The sequence below is a fragment of the Lampris incognitus genome, chromosome 20, assembly GCF_029633865.1.
Source record: "Lampris incognitus isolate fLamInc1 chromosome 20, fLamInc1.hap2, whole genome shotgun sequence".
Taxonomy (NCBI): domain Eukaryota; kingdom Metazoa; phylum Chordata; class Actinopteri; order Lampriformes; family Lampridae; genus Lampris; species Lampris incognitus.
In genome coordinates this window covers 25,226,627-25,249,126 of record NC_079230.1, presented here as the reverse complement: position 1 = coordinate 25,249,126, position 22,500 = coordinate 25,226,627, and the positions used below count along the sequence as shown (strand labels likewise).

The 22,500-nt window shown below is 47.6% G+C and overlaps 1 protein-coding gene across 1 annotated transcript in view; it reads right to left on the bottom strand.

Moving 5' to 3' along the window:
- The window catches only part of arap2 (ArfGAP with RhoGAP domain, ankyrin repeat and PH domain 2), a 195,775-nt gene that overhangs the window by 103,363 nt on the left and 69,912 nt on the right, over positions 1 to 22,500 (bottom strand). The window contains exons 9-12 of the mRNA XM_056300208.1: positions 21,206 to 21,312; positions 14,627 to 14,826; positions 8,385 to 8,470; positions 1,751 to 1,933 (exon numbers count right to left, since the gene is read on the bottom strand). Coding sequence (XP_056156183.1) covers positions 1,751 to 1,933; positions 8,385 to 8,470; positions 14,627 to 14,826; positions 21,206 to 21,312 — 576 coding nt within the window. The remainder of the gene's footprint in view (positions 1 to 1,750; positions 1,934 to 8,384; positions 8,471 to 14,626; positions 14,827 to 21,205; positions 21,313 to 22,500) is intronic.

Genomic DNA, 22,500 nt, shown 5'->3' with positions numbered 1-22,500 from the left:
ATGTAATCTTGAGTTTATATTTAGTCTCAAGACCGAAGGTTGTCGGATCGATTTTGGCATTTTGAGTAATGGTCAAAAAAAAAAAAAGAAACAGAAATTTGTCTGTGTTGTCCAGGTACCATCTGATGAATAAATCTCTTGATTTGTTCCCGGCTTAGACTTCACCCAGATCGATTCATCTGTTCACCTATGGTGAAAGTGAATGGAGGTTTCGATCCCTATTTGCCAACCATTCTGCTTTTCAAATATATTGAGTGATATAATTAGAAATTACAGATATCATGGTGTCGGCATGGTGGCACAGTGGTTAGCGTGGTCGCCTCACAGCAAGGAGGTCCTGGGTTCGAGCCCCGGGGTAGTCCAATCTTGGTGGGTCATCCCGGGTCGTCCTCTGTGTGGAGTTTGCATGTTCTCCCCGTGTCTTGTGTGGGTTTCCTCCGGAGGCTCCGGTTTCCTCCCACAGTCCAAAGACATGTAGGTCAGGTGAATTGGCCATACTAAATTGTCGCTAGGTATGTGTGTGTGTGTGTGTGTGTGTGTGTGTGTGTGTGTGTGTGTGTGTACATACACACAGTGTGTTGTGATGCGTCTAGTGCAGCTGTGTGTAGTTGGAGGGAAGGTGCATGTGTTCTTCCAACCCGCTTGTGTCCTTCCTGCCCTTAGCTTGCTGCCGCTGGCTAGCCTTTGTGGCGAATAGGGAAGCATCCTAGCGTGTAAGCCTTCCCTTGCCAGTACATAGCCTCTCCTTCACCAAGACTCCTGCCAGGCCTCCCCGTGGCCACACATGGTAACTGGGGTCTTGCGGCCCCAGGCTAACTTGGCAGGGGATCTCGGAGCAGCAGTGGGCCCCAGAGATATGGTGTGCAGGCCCACCCTGGTGGACACACCCTGGCACCTATCAACCACTGCCCCGCTGCCTTGTGGGTGAGTCTGGAAGACATAAGGCTAAGGGAGCTTACCCCAACAGAAAAGCAAGCTGTGGCGGCACGCTTCGAGGCGGTTTCCAAAAAACTGGATTTCCGGCAGCCCCCTGCAGTTGTGTGGAGGTGCCGGTCGTCTAGGGATCCCCCTTGCCATCGGAACCATCTCCTCTACAATCAAGTCATGTGGCGTTGGGAGAAGCGCACCCCCCATGCCACTTTAAAAACCATCTCTGCGCAGGTATCTTCTGCTATCTGAGTCCTCAAAGGACCCACAAATAGAAGAAGATGGTCATCATCGGGCACGATGGACAACCAGCAAGTGTGTGTGTGTGTGTGTGTGTGTGTGTGTGTGTGTGTGTGTGTGTGCGTCGGCCCTGTGTGATAGTCTGGCGGCCTGTCCAGGGTGTCTCCCCGCCTGCCGCCCAATGACTGCTGAGATAGGCTCCAGAGCAGGATAAGCGGTTCAGATAATGGATGGATGGATATATCATGGTGCGGATGTTGCATCCCCTGCCTGCCAGTTGACATCAGGGGAAAACACAGCTTATGCTAAGCTGACGATTGCTAACCATTTTCCTAAAGCAGCTTCAAAACTGATCAAACTCCACCTCAACCAATCCAGAAATGCAAGAGAGAGAACAACCCTTTAAAGCAACAAGAGCCAATATTAGTGTTAGACATAGTTAAAGAGAATTATTTTCGTCCTCTATGAGATTTACAGCATGCTTTATAGGTCTATTACAGATATCAACGTCCCCAGACCCCTACAAAATATTAGTTTTGGAGTTGACATAATCCTGATGAAGGAGTCCTTCCTTAACTGGTACCTGGTTTAGTTGCTCCTGGTCATGAAAGCCTTCCAGGACCCTCCGGTACTTCCTCTCCCTGTACTTCCTGCGGAGGAAGGTGGCCCGCTGCTCGGTCGATGACCCCATGTGAAGCTCTTCCTCCAGGGGAAGACTGCTGGCCCAAAAACTGTTGGCGTTCTTGTTGCCGACCTCCAGGAAGAGCTGTGGGGGTCAGACAGGAGATGGAGAGCCAAATGTCATAGTTTATGGGAGAAACCAGCTGGTTGTGGGGAGTCGAAAAACAATAAAACCAAAGACAGACTGATAGGTATCACTCAAGAGGTATCATGTCAAATTCAGCCTTCCTGCCATTCATATTCAGTTTGCTCTATGGTATTTGTAATGACCGTTGGACAAATGTCATATATTAAGCGGGTGATTGAGGAATATTCAGAAACATGATAATAAACTAAAGTGGTGGTCTTAAAGAGTGGAGTGGGTGGAGAAGAGCGTCAGGAGTGATTTGCAACAGAAGGGTACCAGCAAGAGTTAAAGGGAAGGTTAACAAGATGGTTGTGAGACCAGCTATGTTATATGGTTTGGAGACAGTGGCACTGACAAAAAGACAGGAGGAGGAGCTGGAGGTGGCAGAGTTGAAGATGCTAAGATTTTCATTGGGAGGGACGAAGAAGGACAGGATTAGAAATAAGTATATTAGAGGGACAGCTCAGGTTGGACGGTTTGGAGACAAATCAAAAGAGGCAAGATTGAGATGGTTTGGACATGTGTGGAGGAGAGATGCTGGGTATATTGGGAGAAGGGTGCTGAATATGGAGCTGCCACGGAAGAGGAAAAGAGGAAGGCCAAAGAGGAGGTTTATGGATGTGGTGAAGGAGGACATGCAGGTGGCTGGCATGACATAGGAAGATGCAGAGGACAGGAAGAGATGGAGATTGATGATCCACTGTGGCGACCCCTAACTGGAGCAATCAAAAGTAGTAGCAGTAGATGATAATAAACTAAAATAACAATATAATATAACAATATAATATAATGTATGTAAATGTGATATGAATAAAGTTTGCTTGATTGACTGATGTGATTATCTCATCATGCTACACATCACTGGAGCAAAAATACCATGTTATATTATAACTCTGAATCAATACAGTCACAGTATTGATTCAATTCAATGCTGAAAGCGGATGGCCTCCACCCTACTATGGCACCGTACTAGAGAAGGCACCGCTATTCAATCCAGGAATATAGTTGCCTACAGCAGGCTTGACACTAGGGACTTAAGGCATGGTGGGCTGCAGGCATTTAGACAACCCACTACGCACAATTTCAGTGCGGGTTTGGAGTCTACTAAATCAGTCAATGTGTTGAGCCAGGTCAACTCCGATAGTGTAGGTCATAAGATTGGTAGTGTAGATTATCAGATTGAGACTGTCCCCCCCATGTCATGCGTACGTTTTCTTGCGCACCAAAAGCTAACCACAACAATCTAATTACTATATCTACTTCTGGCAGAGGCAATGTGTTTCACAAACCACCTCACCAAATCACAACTGTATCTCTCCCTCGATGTGTACGCAGGCGTCCCAATGCCTCTATTGCTACCCTCAGATATCTTGCCCCAATTAAAATGACCTCCTCCATCGCTAGCCCCAATCAAAGGCCTATCCCAGCAAACCCTAGCAGTACACAACCCCTGAACATTGGCTTTATCAATATCAGATCACTGTTGAGCAAAACGATTTGGGTAAATGCCTTGATCTTGGAGCATACTTTCGATATGCTTGGTTTATGTGAAACTTGGCTGAAACTAAACGTTTTCTTACTACTCAATGATGCCTCACCGCCTGACTACACTAGTGCCCATGCTGCTTGAGCTACCAAATAAGGTGGGGGTGTTGCCCTCATTTATGACTCTATCTTTAATCTTGTCTCAAAATCTCACACTAAATTTGAAACTTTTGAGGTGTTAGTCATGTCCCCCTGTTTAACAGCCGTGAACAGCTCTGTCCAGGTTAATGGACTCCCGCCATTTACCTTGTCATTCTCTACCGGCCACCTGGGTCGCACTCCCAATTTCTAGATGATTTCACGGAATTTTTCTCAGACCTTGCTACCCATGCTGACCCGGCGGCACAGTGGCCCAGTGGTTAGCACTGTTGCCTCACAGCAAGAGGGTCCTGGGTTCGAACCCCAGGCCGTCCCAGGTCCTTTCTGTGTGGAGTTTTCACGTTCTCCCCTTGTCTGTGTGGGTTTCCTCTGGGTGCTCCCACCATCAAAAAGACAAGCATGTTAGGGTTAATACTCCTGTCTGTGCCCCTGAGCAAGGCAATGGAAAGAAGAACTGGAGTTGTCCTGGGCGCTGAAGCTGCCCACTGCTCCTATACAAGAGGATGGGTTAAATGCAGAAGACGAATTTCATTGTAACCAAAACAACTGTACAATGACAAAAATAAAGTGGCTTTCTAATGATAATAATAATAATAATGATAATAATAATGCATTTTATTTGTGGGCGCGTTTCAAAACACTCAAGGACACCTTACAGAACACAGTAAAAACTACAAAGCAGCACTGTATCAGACAGCATACAATCAAAACAGCAGGGTAGACAATAAAAAGTTAACACAACAAATAAGTATAAAATCATCATCTGCACAAAAGTCAATGACGTATGGATCAGACTAAATATGCCAGTTTAAAAAGGTACGTTTTGAGATGGGATTTGAAGGTTGAAAGAGAGTCCATGTTGTGAATGTCTTGTGGGAGAGACTTCCACAGGCGGGGGGCTGAACGACTTAAGGATCTAGTCCATAACGGTAGTCAAGCAGACCGATGGTGTAGTGAGTTGGAGAGCAGAAGAGGATCTGAGAGTGCAGGAGGGCATGTGGATATGAAGGAGTTCGGAAAGATATGAAGGAGTTAAGTTATTAAGGGCCTTAAAGGTGAGGAGCTGGATCTTGAAGTCAATACAGTATTTAACAGGGAGCCAGTGGAGTTGCTGAAGAACAGGAGTGATAAAATCTATGGAAGGAGATCTGGTCATGATACAGGCAGCTGAATTCTGGACCAGCTGAAGCTTATGAAGACGCTTGAGGGGAAGACCAAAGAGGATAGAATTGCAGTAGTCAATACAGGATGTAACCAGGGTGTGAGGGAGTATGGCTGTGCTTTTAGGTGTAAGTGAAGGCCGAAGACGATTAATATTGTGTAGGTGGAAGTATGCCGACCGAGTAACATTGTTGATGTGAGCTTCAAAAGATAATGTGTTGTCCAGGATGACACCCAGACTCTTAACCTGAGGCGATGGGGGAACTATAGAATTGTCAATAGTAAGAGAAAAACTATCAGTTTTGGCCAAAGTAGATTTAGTGCCAACTAAAAGGAGCTCAGTTTTATCACTATCAAGTTTGAGGAAGTGGTATGAAAACCACGATTTAATTTCTAGTAAGCAGTCAGAAAGGGTGATTTCAATACCCATCTAAATAAAACATCCGATCCTCTTGGTAAGGCTTTTTCGACAGTTCTTGACACCTTTGGTTTTGTTCAGTATGTGCATGACGCCACCCATTGCAGTGGCAAAAATCCTGATCCGATTCCAACACGTGTAGTTGTTTCTGATATGACCATCTCGCCTCTTAAACCTGCTGAGTCAGACCACTTTCTTATCAAATTTCAGGTGGCACTTGCTTGTCCTCGCAGCTGTGGCATCAACGTGTTCAGCACCCATCATATCAGCCCATCAACCTTGAGAGCACTTGGCGATAGCATGCCAGAGGCCCTGGCTCCTGTCACTGTATTGACTGGCTCTGGTGACAGCTTTACTAGTGACCTAAATGCAACTCTTTCTAATCTTCTAAGTTCACATCAATACCTCTCTTTTCCACCTTCGAAAAGTTGCCAAAATTTGGTCTTTTCTGTCCATGGCCGATGCTGAGATCCTGATCAATGCTTTTGTTTCATCCAGATTAGATTACTGCAGTGTCCTTTTTTCCAGCCTGTCACGCGCTAGCACTCAAAAACGTCAGTTGGTTCAAACTGCTGCTGCTAGAATATTAACTAAAACAAAAAATCTTGACCATATCACACTGATTCTATCCTCCCTTCACTGGATCCACGTTCACGCTACTTCTGACTTTAAATAAAGAAGAAGAAAGCCACTTTATTTTGTCATTGTACAATGAAATTTGTTCTCGGTTACAATGAAATGTGTCCTCTGCACATTTAACCCATCCTATTGTATAGGAGCAGTGGGCAGATGCAGCACCCAGGGAGCAACTCCAGTTCTCGTTTCCATTGCCTTGCTCAGAGACACAGGAAGGAGTATTAACCCTAACATGCATGTCTTTTTGATGGTGGAAGGAAACCGGAGCACCCGCAGGAAACCCACGCACACACGGGGAGAACATGTAAACTCCACACAGAAAGGACCTGGGAAGGCCTGGGGTTCGAACCCAGGTCCTTCTTGCTGTGAGGCAAAAGTATGAACCACTGGGCCACCGTGCCACCCTAAAAAAGTGCTACTTTTAACCTATAAAATACTTAATGGGCTTGCCACCTTATATTTGTCAGATCTTATACAGCCTTATGTACCTTCTTCTGCCCTCCATTATCGAAGTGCAGACCTCCTCTCTGTCCCCAGAGTTAAACAGAAGTCTGCACACTGCAGAGCCTTCTCTTACCATGCCCCCTTGCTTTGGAAGAACCTCCCAGCCACCATCTGAGAATCTGATTCTGTTGACTCTTCCAGATCTAAACTGAAAACCCATCTCTTCTCATTAGCTTTCAACTAGTCGTTTTATCTCTTTGACTTCTTTCTGAGCTTTGTCACAGCCATCCTCTTTTGGGAGGGTCCCAGTCTCAATGTATTTATAACTGCAAGTCTCAGCAGTAATCTCTTGGTTTTGTCCTCCAGACGAGAATGCTCCTAAACTTTCTGAATGCATCACACCCCTAACCTTCTGTTTGTATCTCTGAGCACATTTGTGCCCATATTGTGCACCTGTTCCCCTCTCTCATTTTCTCTCTCTCTGTCCATCTCTCTCGTGTCGCTTTCCAGGACAATACCTCTTCCTTTATGGACTGTCTGATGACCACTGATCATCGCTCTCTCGCTCTCTCGCTCTCTCTCTCGACTGCCTGATGACTTCAGAGCCTGTTTGTGATGTGTCCTGTCCTCCCTTGGTCACAGTCCCACTCTCCAGGAGATTTATGCTCTTGTTTGTGCTGTTCTCATTTAAAATTGCTTTTATACTATTTATTTTTGCGATGACAAGTTCGGCCTCACTCCCATCACTTCTCTCGTTTTCTTTCTCTCTCTCTCTGTGAATGCTGTGTGGACGTCTGCCTCGCCTGTTGTGTGTATGGGAAGTCTATTGCTTCTGCAGGGTCCCACTGAGCAGAGCTGGTTTGTGATGCAGGGTCCCGCTGGCTCTTGACTGCATCTGTGGGGTTCCTAATGTTGTCCTGGATGGTCACAGATTCACTAAATTTGCCTCTCTTTACTAGTTTATTACCCAGCACATTCACATTTGCTAAATGTCATGCATTAACTGTATGTATTCTATATTACCTATGTAATCTATGATGTCATGTTGTAATTCTGTTATTTTTGTATATTTTTTTTGCATTTGACACCTCTTGCATGTCTGTCTGTCCTGGAAGAGGGGTCCTTCCTCTGTTGCTCTTCCTGAGGTTTCTCTCATTTTTTTTTTAATTTCCCCCCCCTTTTCTCCCTAATTGTATCCCAAAGCAAGAGAGGCAAGATTGAGATGGCGTGGACATGTGTGGAGGAGAGATGTGGGGTATATTGGGAGATGAATGCTGAATATGGAGCTGCTAGGGAAGAGGAGAAGAGGAGGGCCAAAGAGGAGGTTAATGGATGTGGTGAGGGAAGACATGCAGGTGACTGGTGTGACAGAGAAAGATGCAGAGGACAGGAAGAGATGGAAATGGATGATCCGCTGTGGCGACCCCTAACGGGAGCAGCCAAAAGTAGTAGTAGTTTCTCCCTATTTGTATCTATCCAGTTACCCCACTCTTCCGAGCCGTTCTGGTCACTGCTCCATCCACTCTGCCGATCCGGGGAGGGCTGCAGACTACCACATGCCTCCTCCGATACATGTGGAGTCGCCAGCTGCTTCTTTTCACCTGACAGTGAGCAGTTTTGCCATGGGTACGTAGCGCGTGGAACAATCATGCTATTCCCCCCAGTTCCCCCTCCCCCGTGAACAGGCGCCCCGACCAACCAGAGGAGGCGCTAGTGCAGCGACCACGACACATACCCATATCCGGCTTCCCACCCGCAGACACGGCCAATTGTGTCTGTAGGGAGGCCCGACCAAGCCGGAGGTAACACGGAGATTTGAATTGGCGATCCCTGTGTTGGTAGGCAACGGAATAAACCGCTACGCTACCTGGACGCGACCTGAAGGTTTTTCTTGCGGAGTTTTTCCTCATTTAGGTTTAAGGTCCAAGGTTAGAGGTTGTCATATGCCGCATATTGTTGTATATTGAACTGATTGCAAAGCCCTTCCAGACTACCTTGTGAATTTGGGCTACACAAATAAACTTGACTTGATGGCGTTTTATGATGGGAACATGTCTAGTCAAGTGGAGCACATGAACAGTAATGTAGAGCAGCAGTAGTCTTCACCTCAACTAGCTCGTTGCTCCAGATACTGCTGTCCAACTTCAAACTCCGCACTTTGGAGATGCTCGGGCCAAGGGAGCGATGTTGCCCTGCCAGACGGACGGGGACACACACACACACACACACACACACACACACACACACACACAGAGAGAGGGGCATTAGCATATGCACATGTATACACAAGATCACATGCAGACACACAGATATAAATGGAAATCTATACATGCACACAAACACCTATGGAATGTAAATGCACACAAATGAACACACACACCCACACACACTAAATATCAGTGAGGGGATAAGTAATAAACGAGCCTTTACAAGAAAGAGAAATGGAGCATTACTGCGAGCCTGTTCTCTCACTCACAACAGACATATTCGGTCCCTTCAGCTCCCCTAATTGGAAATGAAAGCGCAGAATGAGGGCCATTAATTGCTAATGAATCATGAGTAATTCATTGTGTTTGCTGGTCGGCCTGTTTATTTGGGTGAGCGGGGGGCTTCTGGGGTTGCTTATGGCCAGAGACGGCTCACGCATGCATAAAATATCGAAGGCAAAACATGCCGTGTGAGTGAATGTGGATTAGTGTCTCGTCTGTAACTGGTGATAAATTAGGATGATCAGGCACGATCTTAATACTGCCTGCCATGCACAAGCCGGGCAAATGTGGGTACAACCGCTGGGCAGGAAGCATGGCAAGGGTGTCAGGGCACGGATACTCTGTCCAGGGGGTACAAAAGCCATTTATGATTAAAGGAACTGCTCTTACACTTGTCAGACAGAGAGAATGGTTGATAGTTGATGACGGCTAATTACTCCATGAGCGCATGTAATCACCCTCCGTGAGGTCTTGTCATGTAGCGATAATACACTGAAGGTAACCTTTGACCCGCCACGTTATCTTGTCATGTATTCTGTCTGTTGATGGTGGATAAACTGAGATATTTCATCCAGAGAAGCATTTTCTCATCAAGTATTCATTCCACAGGTGTGACACTATGGATAAAAGGGGATGTAAATGTCAGCGGACTTCTGTCAAACATGCTGTGGGCCTTTAAGATATTTTCACATCACTGCAGTGCTTTGCACTTGTTGTTTGACCGGCACAAAGCAATGCAATGTCGTTTGATGCAGCGTGATGTAGCATAGGGCGGCACGGTGGCGCAATGGTTAGCACGGTCGCCTCGCAGCAGGAAGGTCCTGGGTTCGAGCCCCGGGGTAGTCCAACCTTGGGGGTCGTCCTCTGTGTGGAGTTTGCATGTTCTCCCCGTGTCTGCGTGGGTTTCCTCCGGGTGCTCCGGTTTCCTCCCACAGACCAAAGACACGTAGGTCAGGTGAATCGGCCGTACTAAATTGTCCCTTGGTGTGAATGTGTGTGTTGGCCCTGTGATGGACTGGCGGCCTGTCCAGGGTGTCTCCCCGCCTGCCGCAAAATGACTGCTGGGATAGGCTCCAGCATCCCCCGCGACCCTGAGAGCAGGATAAGCGGTTTGGATAATGGGTGGATGGATGATGTAGCATAGCATAAAATCACAGCAAAGTTTAGCATCCTACGAATAATCCATCATCATGTCACATCATTTAACGCTGGAACATTTCATGGACGCTGTTGTCTACAGCCTTCCCACACAACGGTTCAAAGCATGTCTTAACAAGGGTGCATGGCATGGGAGTAGGGTGGATAAGTTAGGGGCAATTTTGGTGCCATTCTCTGCCCATAGAGCACAGAGGGGTAATGAAGCTTGAAAAGAACAGCGTTTGTGTGCTGTGTGCACGTGGTTTGTAGTGACCTTCAATTAAAGTCTGTTGCGCAGGGTTTCGGCTTTGAATTTCCCTGTTGAGACATAAAACCTCCATCCCCGAAAACGCCACAAAAAAAAAAAGCACACCTTGCTGGCTCTCTAGAAAGCTCGCCCAGCCCGCAAACAATTTCCGATTTCAGCCCCAATTAAAAACTTTCCTGGTGACTTCGGCGACAGCACACAGAGCACTTTTCTTGCCCTCTCTCCTTCTGTGGCATTTTGCCGGCTCTCTCCACTCACTCGACGAGAGGGATGGAGCAGAAGAAAACAAAGAGCTCTGCCATTTCTGCCCGCCTTTCTTTCCTCTTCTTTTTTCCCCCTGGTAACCATGACAACTGCTGCCGGTGGTCATCTCCGCCAGTAATTTTTGGGGTTTGGAAGGAAATTTAAAAAGTGTGGAGAGGGACCCGGATACCTACTGGACATCACCTAAACTTTTTCTCTTCTTTTTTTTTTGGGGGGGGGGTGGGTTTCCCTTTCCCCCCCTTTTCTCCCCAATTGTATCCTCCCAATTACACCACTCTTCCGAGCCATCCCAGTCGCTGCTCCACCCTCTCTGATGATCCGGGGAGGGCTGCAGACTACCACGTCTCCGCCGATACATGTGGAGTCACCAGCCGCTTCTTTTCACATGACAATGAGGAGTTTTGCCAGGGTGATGTAGCACGAGGGAGGATCATGCTATTCCCCCCAGTCTACCCCCCGAACAGGCGCCCCGATCGTCCAGAGGAGGCGCTAGTGCAGCGACTGAGACACATACCCACATCCGGCTTCCCACCCACAGATACGGCCAATTGTGTCTGTAGGGATGTCCGACCAAGCCGGAGGTAACACGGGGATTCGAACCGGCGATCCCCATGTTGGTAGGCAACGGCATAGATCACTACGCCACTCGGACGCCAACTTCTTCTCTTCTTTGTTTGTGGATCAACGTGGTTCTGGCTGTGATAAAACGGAGTTTGATACGAAGACGAGGTAAGATTGAGGAAGACGTTGGTAGAAAGAGAAGATCAATGTATTGGGAGAGACCTGGAAAAATGTGGGCTTGACCGCTTTAGAGGGATGAACACAGGAGTAGGAAACTTACTTTAATCTTAAAGGACAGAATTAATACAAATAAATAACTAAAAAATCCACACCAAGTGGAAGATGAGGGAGAACAACCCTATCAACCTTCACGTCTATGGCAAACAGAAAAACCACGAGTAAATGAAAACTCTCCACACGCGCCATGTCAGAGAGCAGACTTAAGGACTATTAAAATTTTTACTCAGCTTTTCTCTCTCTCACTCTCTCTCTCCCGCTCTCTCTCTCGTCCCATTTCTTTCCGTCTTGGCACGAAGACAGGCAGGCCAATCCAGGATCATCTTTACCATTAGCCCTCTCATTACTTCGCTCCTCTTCCTTTTCTTCAGCGTTTCTCTTTATTGTCGGTGACACCGGAGCGCTAATTAAAAGTGGGAGCCATCGTTGATATTCCGAGCGGGCGACCGCCTAATTTAAGGAGAGCGCGGCGTGTGTAGATATTCACCCTCTCTCTCTCTTCCAGCGAGTCGACAAACTGTAATATTAAACACCCTGTAAATGAAATCATTTAAGGGCATTTGTAAGAAGAAAAAAAAAGGGATGGCAGATATCCGACATGCACCAATTACATGGGCTCACAGAGGTGAGGTGAAGGATCAAACAAAATGTGGAGTAAATCTAAGGGCCCCTTTATTAAGTAGCTGTGGAAGGAGATGGCGGGGCAGGGAGACATGTGCACATCCACATTTAAGTATGTGCAGTGGGTGCAAGCACCAATAAATCTGTGCTTGCACACGTATAAGTACACCTACGCATTTGATTATATCATGTGGCTAGCAACCAAATCCATCCTCTGTCTTCCTGGTCCCATAAGCTGTTCGTCTGGCTCATCTCAAGCACACTTCACATTGTAGCTAGTCCGGCTGAACACTAGACAGAAACTCGTATGGCGCTCTGACCGGTGCCAACCAAATCTGGTCGGACATATCCGAGGTCCTTGTGTTACAGATTTCGATATCCCCTTTGCGACGCTGGAAAGGGTTTTGTTTCGACGTGGGTAACTACCGCGAAGAATTTGGTCGCGCTCTCTTCCGAGGGGTATTTGCCTCATTCCACCAGCAATATTAAAGATTTTGCAAAGAATGTCTTAAACAGTTTCAATCCGCAATATCCTAGCCTGTTTTCCAGCTGGCGACGGCACAATCCCCCCTTTTTTTTTTTTTTGCAAACCAAAGCCCCTCATCTGTAGGGATTTAGCACAGGCACACAGCATCACTAGCTCTAATGGGCCTGGTTAGTTCTTCCAAATCGTGTTGCTCTTTTATCTCTCTCTCATCTCGCTCATCATCAGCCACTTCTCCGGGGTCGGGTCACAGTGGCAGCAAGCTAAGTAGGGCACCCCAGATGCCCCACTCCCCTGCAACGCCCTCCTACTCCTCCTAGGGGATCCCAAGGCATTCCAAGGCCAGAATGGACATGTGGTCCCTCCAGCGAGTTCTGGGTTTACCCCGGGGGTCTCCTCCCAGTTGGTCCTCCTGGACCTGTCTGTGATGCCAGAAGTCGGCACGCCCCAGTCCCCGCCTTTGCCTGCTGCCCGGCCTGCGGTGGTGGGTCCACGGGGTGGTTGCTGTTTTAAGGTACCATTAAATACATTATGCTTATCCCTTGTCTTCATAATGACAGCCACAAAGCCGACAAACCTCGACAATTTTTGATGCCGTCTTGACAGGGGACTCCTCTGTTGCTCACTTCCCCAAATCACCACCATGTCACTCGAGAGTTCAGGTTCAATATAAACAATTCGCCAACCGACCCTAACCTGCAAGAATAGTGATTCGGTTTCTCCAAAACGGAACAACACCGTCTGTTTCTGTCATTATCTGAGTGTGGTAATGGGTTCGACCAGACCATAGCTAAACTAACACTGGAAGTGATGGCCACACTAAGCAGGCACCCTTCCGCAGACCACATCAAACCAAGCCGTTGCGCCTCTCTAATATCGTTGAGTGTGTTGAAAGAAGGTTTCAGACCCACCCCCCCCCCCTTCGAGTCCATGGCTTCATTTTTGTTGTCATGTCATTGGTGGTATCCGGTATTGCCAGTGAGATTAGAGAGAGTCCTGCGGCCAAACGCCAAGCTCCGTAAGTGGCTTATCACCTGAGATCTTATCCCAGTAAAACCTGCAGGTCAGAGTACCATCTCATACAAAAGACAGGTGCAGTGCACAATCAGAGCTCACCCGCACAAACACCTTATATTTATAGGCGTATATTTTATTGAGTGAGTCACACAAAAACTGACCGCTAGCCAACATCCACCCACAATACTTATGGGTTACCTCACCCTCAAATTCCTTGTGGTGGCGCTACTCTTTATTCATTTAACTATCTGCTATTTCATGTAAGTGACATTACCAATTTGTCATTTTTAATTTGCAAAAAAAAAAATCTCTCCAACTCTTCCAAAACCCTGCTGCCAGGATTCTAACTCGGACCAGGGAACATGATCCCATTTCACCGATCCTGGCCACCTGTTGCTTTTAGAATTGATTTCAAGATATTATCGATTACTTCCAGAGCCCGGAGAGGGCTCGCCCCAAGTTATTTATCAGATCTTATTGTCGTCCTGTGTGCCTCCCCGCCCCTTGACATGCTCGGGTGTGTCGTTCCTTGTTGTTCCAGGTCCAGACAGAGAGACGGAGGTAATGCAGCCGTTGCAACCTGAGCAGACCAGGGCTGCAGACTCTCTCCCGTCTTCCTCAACCCTTCTGAAAGCCCACCTATTTAAAACAGCCGTTCGGGTGAGTTCGTTTATATTTCATGGCACTTTAATTCACTTTACTCTTTTATAATGTGTTATTTGTACGGCTTTTACTTTGTTTTAATCTTTTGGTTGTTTTTACTGTAAAGCACTTTGTAGCTGTGTTTTGAAGGTTGGTATATTATTATGAATTAGGCTTTTCTTCAGGTGAGTCAATCAATAAACTGAAGTAATCCTGTCCAGTGTTTATGCGTGAGTGCATGACAGTGTGCATGTGTGTGATGCATGCATGTTCCCCATATGTGCAATTTAAGCTTGCAAATGTTATGTGGTTTTGAACGCGTGACAGTCGCCTGCTTCCATATTTCATCTATGGTTTTCATGTGTTTGCCTGAATGAAAGTGTACTGGCGAGTGCGTACTTGCTGTTGCTTACGTTTGCATGCACATGCCTGCATGTCGCATTCTTCCTCGCTGTCTTTCAGCATGAAGCACATTGTGATGCATTGAGCGGTAGGAATAATGAATAAAGACTGATTGAGTCTGTGCGTGACGGAGAAGATGAAAACCCTGCAGGAAATCAAAACAAAGAACAAAAAAGAACAAAAAACCCCCAAAAAAACAAAACAGTTGTGTCCACCTGCCTCTTACCTGCACACTTCTTACAGATGACCACGCCCAGATTGACAGACGCCCACTCCGGCCGCGGGGCGTGGCAGTCGGCGCAGCTCCGGTTGGCCTCGTTGAACCAGATCTTCTCGGCCACTTCGTAGTCGGACAGCGTCTCAGCGATTGATTCCTGGACTGCTTCAATCCACTCCTCCTTCTCCCGTTCTGACTCGGCTGTGAAGCTGCAACAATTGATTTTTTTTTTGGGCCCCAGAACCCCCACACCCCCCCACCGAGACAAATACCCCGCTGTTATTGATTTGATTCGAGAGAGCAATTAAACAGCATAGCATCGTTTGGCAGGGTTAAGGGGTTATGCAGCAGTCGGAGCATTTTTGGGGGACTGCGGGGTGCATATGGCTGAGATTGCAGCGGACCATTGAGTGAAATTGATCAACGGGTGGTGGGCAGGTAAATCGTTTTTTACTTCACACTGCACCGCTGAACTCCATAAAGTCCCAAATGGGGATTTTCTTTCAGGATCTTATGGGTATGTCTTATAAATGAGAGATTAAAACAAAATGAATGCTGGTTTAAAAAAAAAAAGAAAAAAAAGACTTGAATTTACATTTGGAGGTTTGATCTTAATCCATTTGCAGCTTCGGTGAACATTTAAAAGCAATGTGGAACTGTTACACACCATCAGGCCTCGCACCAAACGTCCAAATAATCCCATTAAAGCGCTAAGAATTGCAGTCCGGTGAAATAAACATGAAAAGTGAGCGGCTTGTCATTTCGATACCGCAGGTCGCTGATTCTGCCATTAATGACATGGACTTATTTAACATTTGAAAGGTTTCATTACCGAACGCTATATTTCAGCTTTGGAAAATATCTACTTCCTGAAAATTATGAGCCAGCACATGAAAATAGCATGACTCCGGCATCAGTAGTTAAATTATCAAGAGGAATAAAACCGCAGGGCTCTTTGCTTCCAACACGTACATCTTGGTATGCAATGAAATACTCCGACTGCTACAAACTGGCCAACATTACTCCATTCAACATTACATTATCCTTTGTGTGTATCTAGGCTCCTTCACGGCCTCGTGTCATAGAGCTCCCTGAAAATGAGCTTCTTGCAAGGCAAGGAGGACAGATCAGCAACAACAGGAAAAATTACTGTGGAAAAACCCTGCATCCAACAGGAGCATCCAGGGAGAGCTACACAACGACAAGACATAGACAGTAGCTATCTGGATAGGATGGTTGTGTGTTTGTGCCTTCACCCACAAGCACACACTTCTTTCTTTTTTTAACACGTACACACACACACTTGCATGCACACACACACATACATGCATGCATGCACACATGTACAATTTCCCATCTCTTGTCTCTCTCTCGCAGGAAAGTCGAATCTCCCAAATTGGGTATCTATCATGGGACCTGTCAGTGTGTGTGTGTGTGTGTGTGTGTGTGTGTGTGTGTTTGTATGTGCATGTATGTCTGTGTGTATATGAGGCAGCAGACAGCCGTTTCCAGCTCTTAATTCAGCCATGTCTCACTCATTAGTCTCCTAGAGTGAAGACATGGTGCTTGGCAAACACACAGACACACACACACACACACACACAGCCTACAGGGAAGTCTAGATATGTCTATTACTGTGTAAACGATGTACTTGCAGCAGCATGCCAGTGACTGCCTATCGGTCAGATGGAGTGGGCGGGGTCTAAACGATCGGTCAGATGGAGTGGGCGGAGTCTAAACTATCGGTCAGATGGAGTGGGTGGAGTCTAAACTTGCATGCGTGTGCATGTTATGAACACTTCTGCAAGTGGCTGAAGATTTTATAACGAGAAAACTGTCAGGTAAGATAATCGTGTGTGTGTGTGCACTCGAGAGTTAAAGTAAGAAGGAAAAGCAAGAGAGACAGAGACGGACAGACGGGGAAAGAAACCGCAATAGAGAGGGAGGGAAGGTGTGAGAGAGAGAGCGAGAGAGAGAGAGAGAGAGAGAGAGAGAGAGAGAGAGAGAGAGAGAGAGAGAGAGAGAGACGGAGAGAGAGAGAGAGAGAGAGAGAGAAAGTTCTGGCTTGACCGAAAGTGAAGACGTACTTATAAAGAAGAAATAGGACTGCTGGTCTCCATGGCAACCCTGCAACCTGAACAGAGTCAAATTGATGAGGACGAGAGAGAGAGAAAGAAAGAGAGAGAGAGAGGGGGAGGGAGAGGGTAAGAGAGAGAGAGAGAAGGAGAGAGAAGGGGGGGTAGGTACAACACAGATCGATAGGTTGACTGGGTTCAGCTGTTCTGTTCCCATCCGTCTGGGCCCATCTCAGCCCGTCTAAGGAGAGGGTTGTTCACATCGCCTGCTGAACTGAAACATGGCCTCCTCAACCGCAAAGGAACTAAAAGGTACACAGCAGGCGAGGTGCGAGAGTGCCGAGCCGATGAAGCTCCACGTTCTCAGGGGACTCAAACGAAGGAGGCAGCGAAATACAACCCCCGGGGTCAACAACACGAGACGGGCAAACGAGAAAATCATACCGCACTTCTATAATATTGAAGACCAAATTAAATCAATTGTCCAGGAGAGAAAAAGAAGGGATTTCTTTTCACGTTTTTTGTCACATTTTATAATTGTTGGCTGTAATTTGATTTTGAATGTCATTATGAGCGAGCCGCTTACATGCAAAGAAAAGAAAAATCATGGAAATTATCTCCTTTCACCAAATCTTGTGCATTGTGTGAACACGTCAATCATTGCGACCACCGCGGCCTGCAAATAAGCCTCGGCATGAATGCAGTATTATCACTTTCCATCGCCCAATGGTGTCGTATCAGGATGACATTCAGATGTTGTCATATCGTGACACAATTTTGTTGTGTGCATTTCTCACAAAAACAAGTCTCCCCCCCACCCTTTTTCTCCCCAACTGTACCTGGCCAATTACCCAAATCTTCCGAGGGTCGCTGCTCCACCCCCTCTGCCGATCCGGGGAGGGCTGCAGACTACCTACCACATGCCTCCTCCGATACATGTGGAGCCGCCAGCCGCTTCTTTTCACCTGACAGTGAGGAGTTTCACCAGGGGGACGTAGCATGTGGGAAGATCACGCTATTCCCCCCTGAACAGGCGCCCTGACCAACTAGAGGAGGTGCTAGTACAGTGACTAGGACACATACCCACATCCGGCTTCCCACCCACAGACACGACCGGGTGTCTGTAGGGACGCCCGACCAAGCCAGAGGTAGCATGGGGATTCGAACTGGCAACCGCCGTGTTGGTAGGCAATGGAATAGCCCGCCACGCTACCCAGATGCCCCTCAGTCAGATTCCTAAACATGGCGTTTTTGCACATGTAAGCAGAAATTGTGATACACGGACCGCTATCATTACCATGACTATATGGTCCATATTCTCCAGCACTCCCGTGGATTTCTGAAGCAGCTCTTATGCAAAATGGATGCCACTCTCATGGTCCGTCCCTGTCTTGCAGGCCATCTAGTGTGCTGTCGCCAGAGGACGCGATGAAACCAGAACGCCAAAGGATTACGTTGGCGTCCAACCTTGCTGCAGGATACAAAGCTCAGCCATGGGTGGAAATGTAGCGCTCATCCATTTAACTGGAGGCTGTGATGGATCGTCTTTACTCTTTATTATTTATCACTTAATCAAGGTTTTGCACAACTCCTTTCTACAGTAACGGTACAAAATGGTCCCCCCCCCTCCGCCTAACTTTCAGCCCCTCCCCGAGGCGGAGACCCTTGCAACGCTCTGCTGTTGTGGCGGCGGTGGCGGACTCAGCTCCGCGTCCATTTAGCGGTGGCAAAAACAACGATAAAGCCAAAGTAAGTCTCCGCAGCTTAAAGTGATTAGATGGGTTTCTCTCTAATCCCCACCTGGAGCAGGTAGCAGAAGGCTCCCAGGGCTACCAATCGATTTGATCCACACAGAGAAGAAGAAAAAAAAGAAGGAAGAAAAACTTTCAACAGTCACCTCCTCATCAAAACAATGTGGGAGACCGAAGATTTTTTTTTTTTTGACCTCTGCACAAAATGGCACTTACAGCCGATGTATTAACAAACCCGGCAAATGGGGACGGGGCCATTAAGTTCACGGAGACAAACAGATCGATCTGTCGTACAAAAGAGAGGTGGAGGAACGAGACGAAATTAAACGTCTTTCCACCGGGCGATAGGCAAAGGACGAGCAAAAGAATAAATAAGAAGCAGAGAAAACAAAAGGCGGCCACACATAACAAACAAGTCATGTTTTGCTCAGGCATGTGTGACGGTATGTATCCTAAATGGGCTATTAAACCACAAACAAGTCGAGGGCTCATTGATTGCGAGGCCCTTCTGGGACCGGGGCCAGACGAGAGGCCTCGCACCCTGGAGAGTCAGCGATGCCTGTATCACACCGGCAGCGGAAGCTGTTTTTAAAAAGAAGAAAAAAGAAAGAACAAGAACGACAGAAATCCTGATCGATAATTAGCCGCCGTCTTACTGGAGCCTGCTAGTGTGCAGCAGAAAGGCGAACACTGTTCTGTAATGACTGTAAGGTCTAGTCCAGGTACATGTGTCTGCACACACCTTTGTGCCTTGTGTGTGTGTGTGTGTGTGTGTGTGTGTGTGTGTGTGTGTGTGTGTGTGTGTGTGTGTGTGTGTGTGTGTGTTATTGGTGCGTCACCCCAGGGTAAATCTCCTGAGAGCATCCAGAGGAACACAAAGCACTACTAAACTAAAGTTAAGCTCACACTTTAACGTATTATTTTTCTCAGTACGCCCTTCTAATAACATTTTTAAGCTACAAGCAAGAAAAGTTAGCGACTTGGTAAATAATAATAATAATAAAAATAATAATAGTAATAGGGCAGCAGGGTGACGCAGTGGTTAGCGCGGTCGCCTCACACCAAGAAGGTCCTGGGTTCAAGCCCCCGGCCCGGGCAAGTCCAAACTTGGGGGGTCGGCCTCTATGTGGAGTTTGCATGTTCTCCCCGTGTATGTGTGGGCTTTCTTTGGGGGCTTCAGTTTCCTCCCACAGTCCAAAGACATGTAGGGCAGGTGAATCGGCCGTACTAAATTGTCCCTAGGTATGAATGTGTGTGTGTGTGTGTGTGTGTGTGTGTGTATGTGTGTGTGTGTGTGTGTGCGTGTGTCGGCCCTATGATGGCCTGGCAGCCTGTCCAGGGTGTCCCCCCACCTGCCGCCCAATGACTGCTGGGATAGGCTCCAGCATCCCTGAGAGCAGGATAAGTGGTTCAGATACTGGATGGATGTATCCACCCATTTACCCCACTCTTCCGAGATGTCCCAGTCGCTGCTCCACCCCCTCTGCTGATCCGGGGAGGGCTGCAGACAGTGAGAGTTTCACCTGGGGGACGTAGCACGTGGGAGGATCACGCCATTCCCCCCCAATTCCCACTCCCCCCTGAAAAGGGGCTCTGACCGACCAGAGGAGGCGCTAGTGCAGTAACCAGGACACATACCCACATCCGGCTTACCACCTGCAGATACGGCCAATTGTGTCTATAGGGACACTTGATCAAGCCGGAGGTAACACGGGGATTCAAACCAGCGATCCCCGTGTTGGTAGGCAATGGAATAGACCACCACACCACCTGGACGCCCCTAATATGCACATTTGTATGGCAAAACTATAGCTTATGTACTCCTTAAGGCCTCGCCCTTCAGCATTCCTCTTAGGTTAAAAAAGATGATGAAAGAGCCAAACAGTGAATATTTTTTCATTTAATTTCAAACACAAAAAGTTAAATTTATTGAGGGGGAAGGTAATACAATTGGCACGAAGATGAATATCGAAAAGAGCTTTAACTTCACAGCTATACGCTGGCCATTGACAGCCGTCTCTTTTCAGTCCTTATCTGAAGAATAACCTGTTTCAAAAGGTTTTGTACTTATTCTTCAGGTCTAAATAAAGGACTCGGACATAACGCCATATCACTATCTCTCTATGAGATTCTGTCAAAGCGAGTGCGCTTTAAAAGCGGATTAGACCAATTTGCTCGCCCTTGACAGCCGATTGTGAATTTTTGGACTCCTTGCGAGATGCAATTATTGAGATTAAAACATGGCGTCGTGAGAGGTTAAACGTTTCTGAAGGACATTTCGTCAACCAGAGGTGGTTAGAATCTGACGATAACGGGGTGGGATCGGCCTCAAAAGGATCTGAAATGGAGCGCTGACATCCTTCATATCCTGCCACTGAGGCTTCTGCCGACCCTGAGCGCGTATGACAGCCTCGCCATGCTGAGCACACCGTGGGGTCATGTCAGATCCTCCCTGTTATTTCTACTGTGTAAACAGTGAAAAGCAATGAAATTTGATTTGAGTAGCATTAAATGTGCCCCGCATAATAGCAGCGTAGCGAATGTGCTCCCGTCTGGGCGATCAAAGACGCTCGCTAACACGGCCCCTCTCTCTCTCTCTCTCTCTCTCTCTCTCTCTCTCTCTCTCTCTCTCTCTCGCTCTGCTCGACTCCATCCGCCTGTCTGTCTTGCATGTGTAATCCTTTGTAGTAGCAGGAGTGTGAGGCGAGCGAGACACAAAGACACACACACACACATATGCACAGAAATGGAAATGCACGCACCAGAAATTCTTGAAGGGTGTGTTGATTTCAAAGCCTCGCCGGTCCACATCTTTGATATTGGCAGCAGTCAGGTCCACCTCAGCGATGGCGAGGCCAGCTTTATAGTCCTAACAAGACAGAAACGGGGCACACGGAGACCAGTGAAATTCACATCTTCCAACACACCGCGGCGAGTATACAACCACCCCATCATGCACGCTGCTGTGTTCGCTACCTAGCCGTCTGTTCTGGGGAGGGATTTGTCTAACCTGTGTGACGGCACACCTATCGACAGGTGTTCTTTCGGAGAAGAGTGAACTGAACCTGCAGGATTTGAGAGGGTACGCTGAAAGATGGAGCGACCGAGTCAATAATACGGGACGCGGCGGGCCTAAGCAGAAAGCGAGGGGGAGAAAGTGGTGATTAGTTGGCAGACTCCCAATGAAATCCCATGAGGCCGAGGGGCAGTTCCATCAAAGAGCATGACAGCGAAGGGCCGCGATCTCACGGAGAGGCCACTGATCTGATCATTACCGCCGCACTTGTCAAAGGTCACGGACAAATCAAAGGGGTCGCATTCGGGTCGACTGCGTCTCATTCTCAAAGCGGTTTGTCCGCCGTCTGCAGCGGGGATGACCGCTTGACCGAGATGTTTTTTTTTTCCTTCCTTCTGCACGGCTCTTTTTACATCATCCACACGTCACAAGAGAATCGGCCTCACATGTAGTCTGACCTTGCGTCACCTTCTTTAAATTAGCGCTCTGTCTGTGATTCCTGCCATTTTCTATCCAGGCCTCAAAAAACACTGGACTGGAGTCTGGCAATGTGCAGTGAGTATTCTGGCATCCCGTTTTCTATTTTTGGATTTTCCCCCTTTTTCTCCCCAATTGTGTCCGGCTAATTACCCCACTCTTCCGAGCCGTCCCGGTCACTGCTCCACCCCCTCTGCTGATCCGGGGAGGGCTGCAGACTACCACATGCCTCCTCCGATACATGTGGAGTCACCAGCCGCTTCTTTACACCTGACAGTGAGGAGTTTCACCGGGGGGGTGTAGCGCGTGGGAGGATCATGCTATTCCCCCCAGTTCCCCCTCCCCCCCAAACAGGCACCCCAACTAACAGACACGGCCAATTGTGTCTGTAGGGATGCCCGACCAAGCCGGAGGTAACACGGGGATTCGAACCGGCAACCCCCTGTGTTGGTAGGCAACGGAGTAGACCACTAAGCTACCCTACCAACACGGGGATTGCCGGTTCGAATACCTCCGGCTTGGTCAGGCATCCCTACAAAACTAAAAAAAAAGAAAAAGAAATAG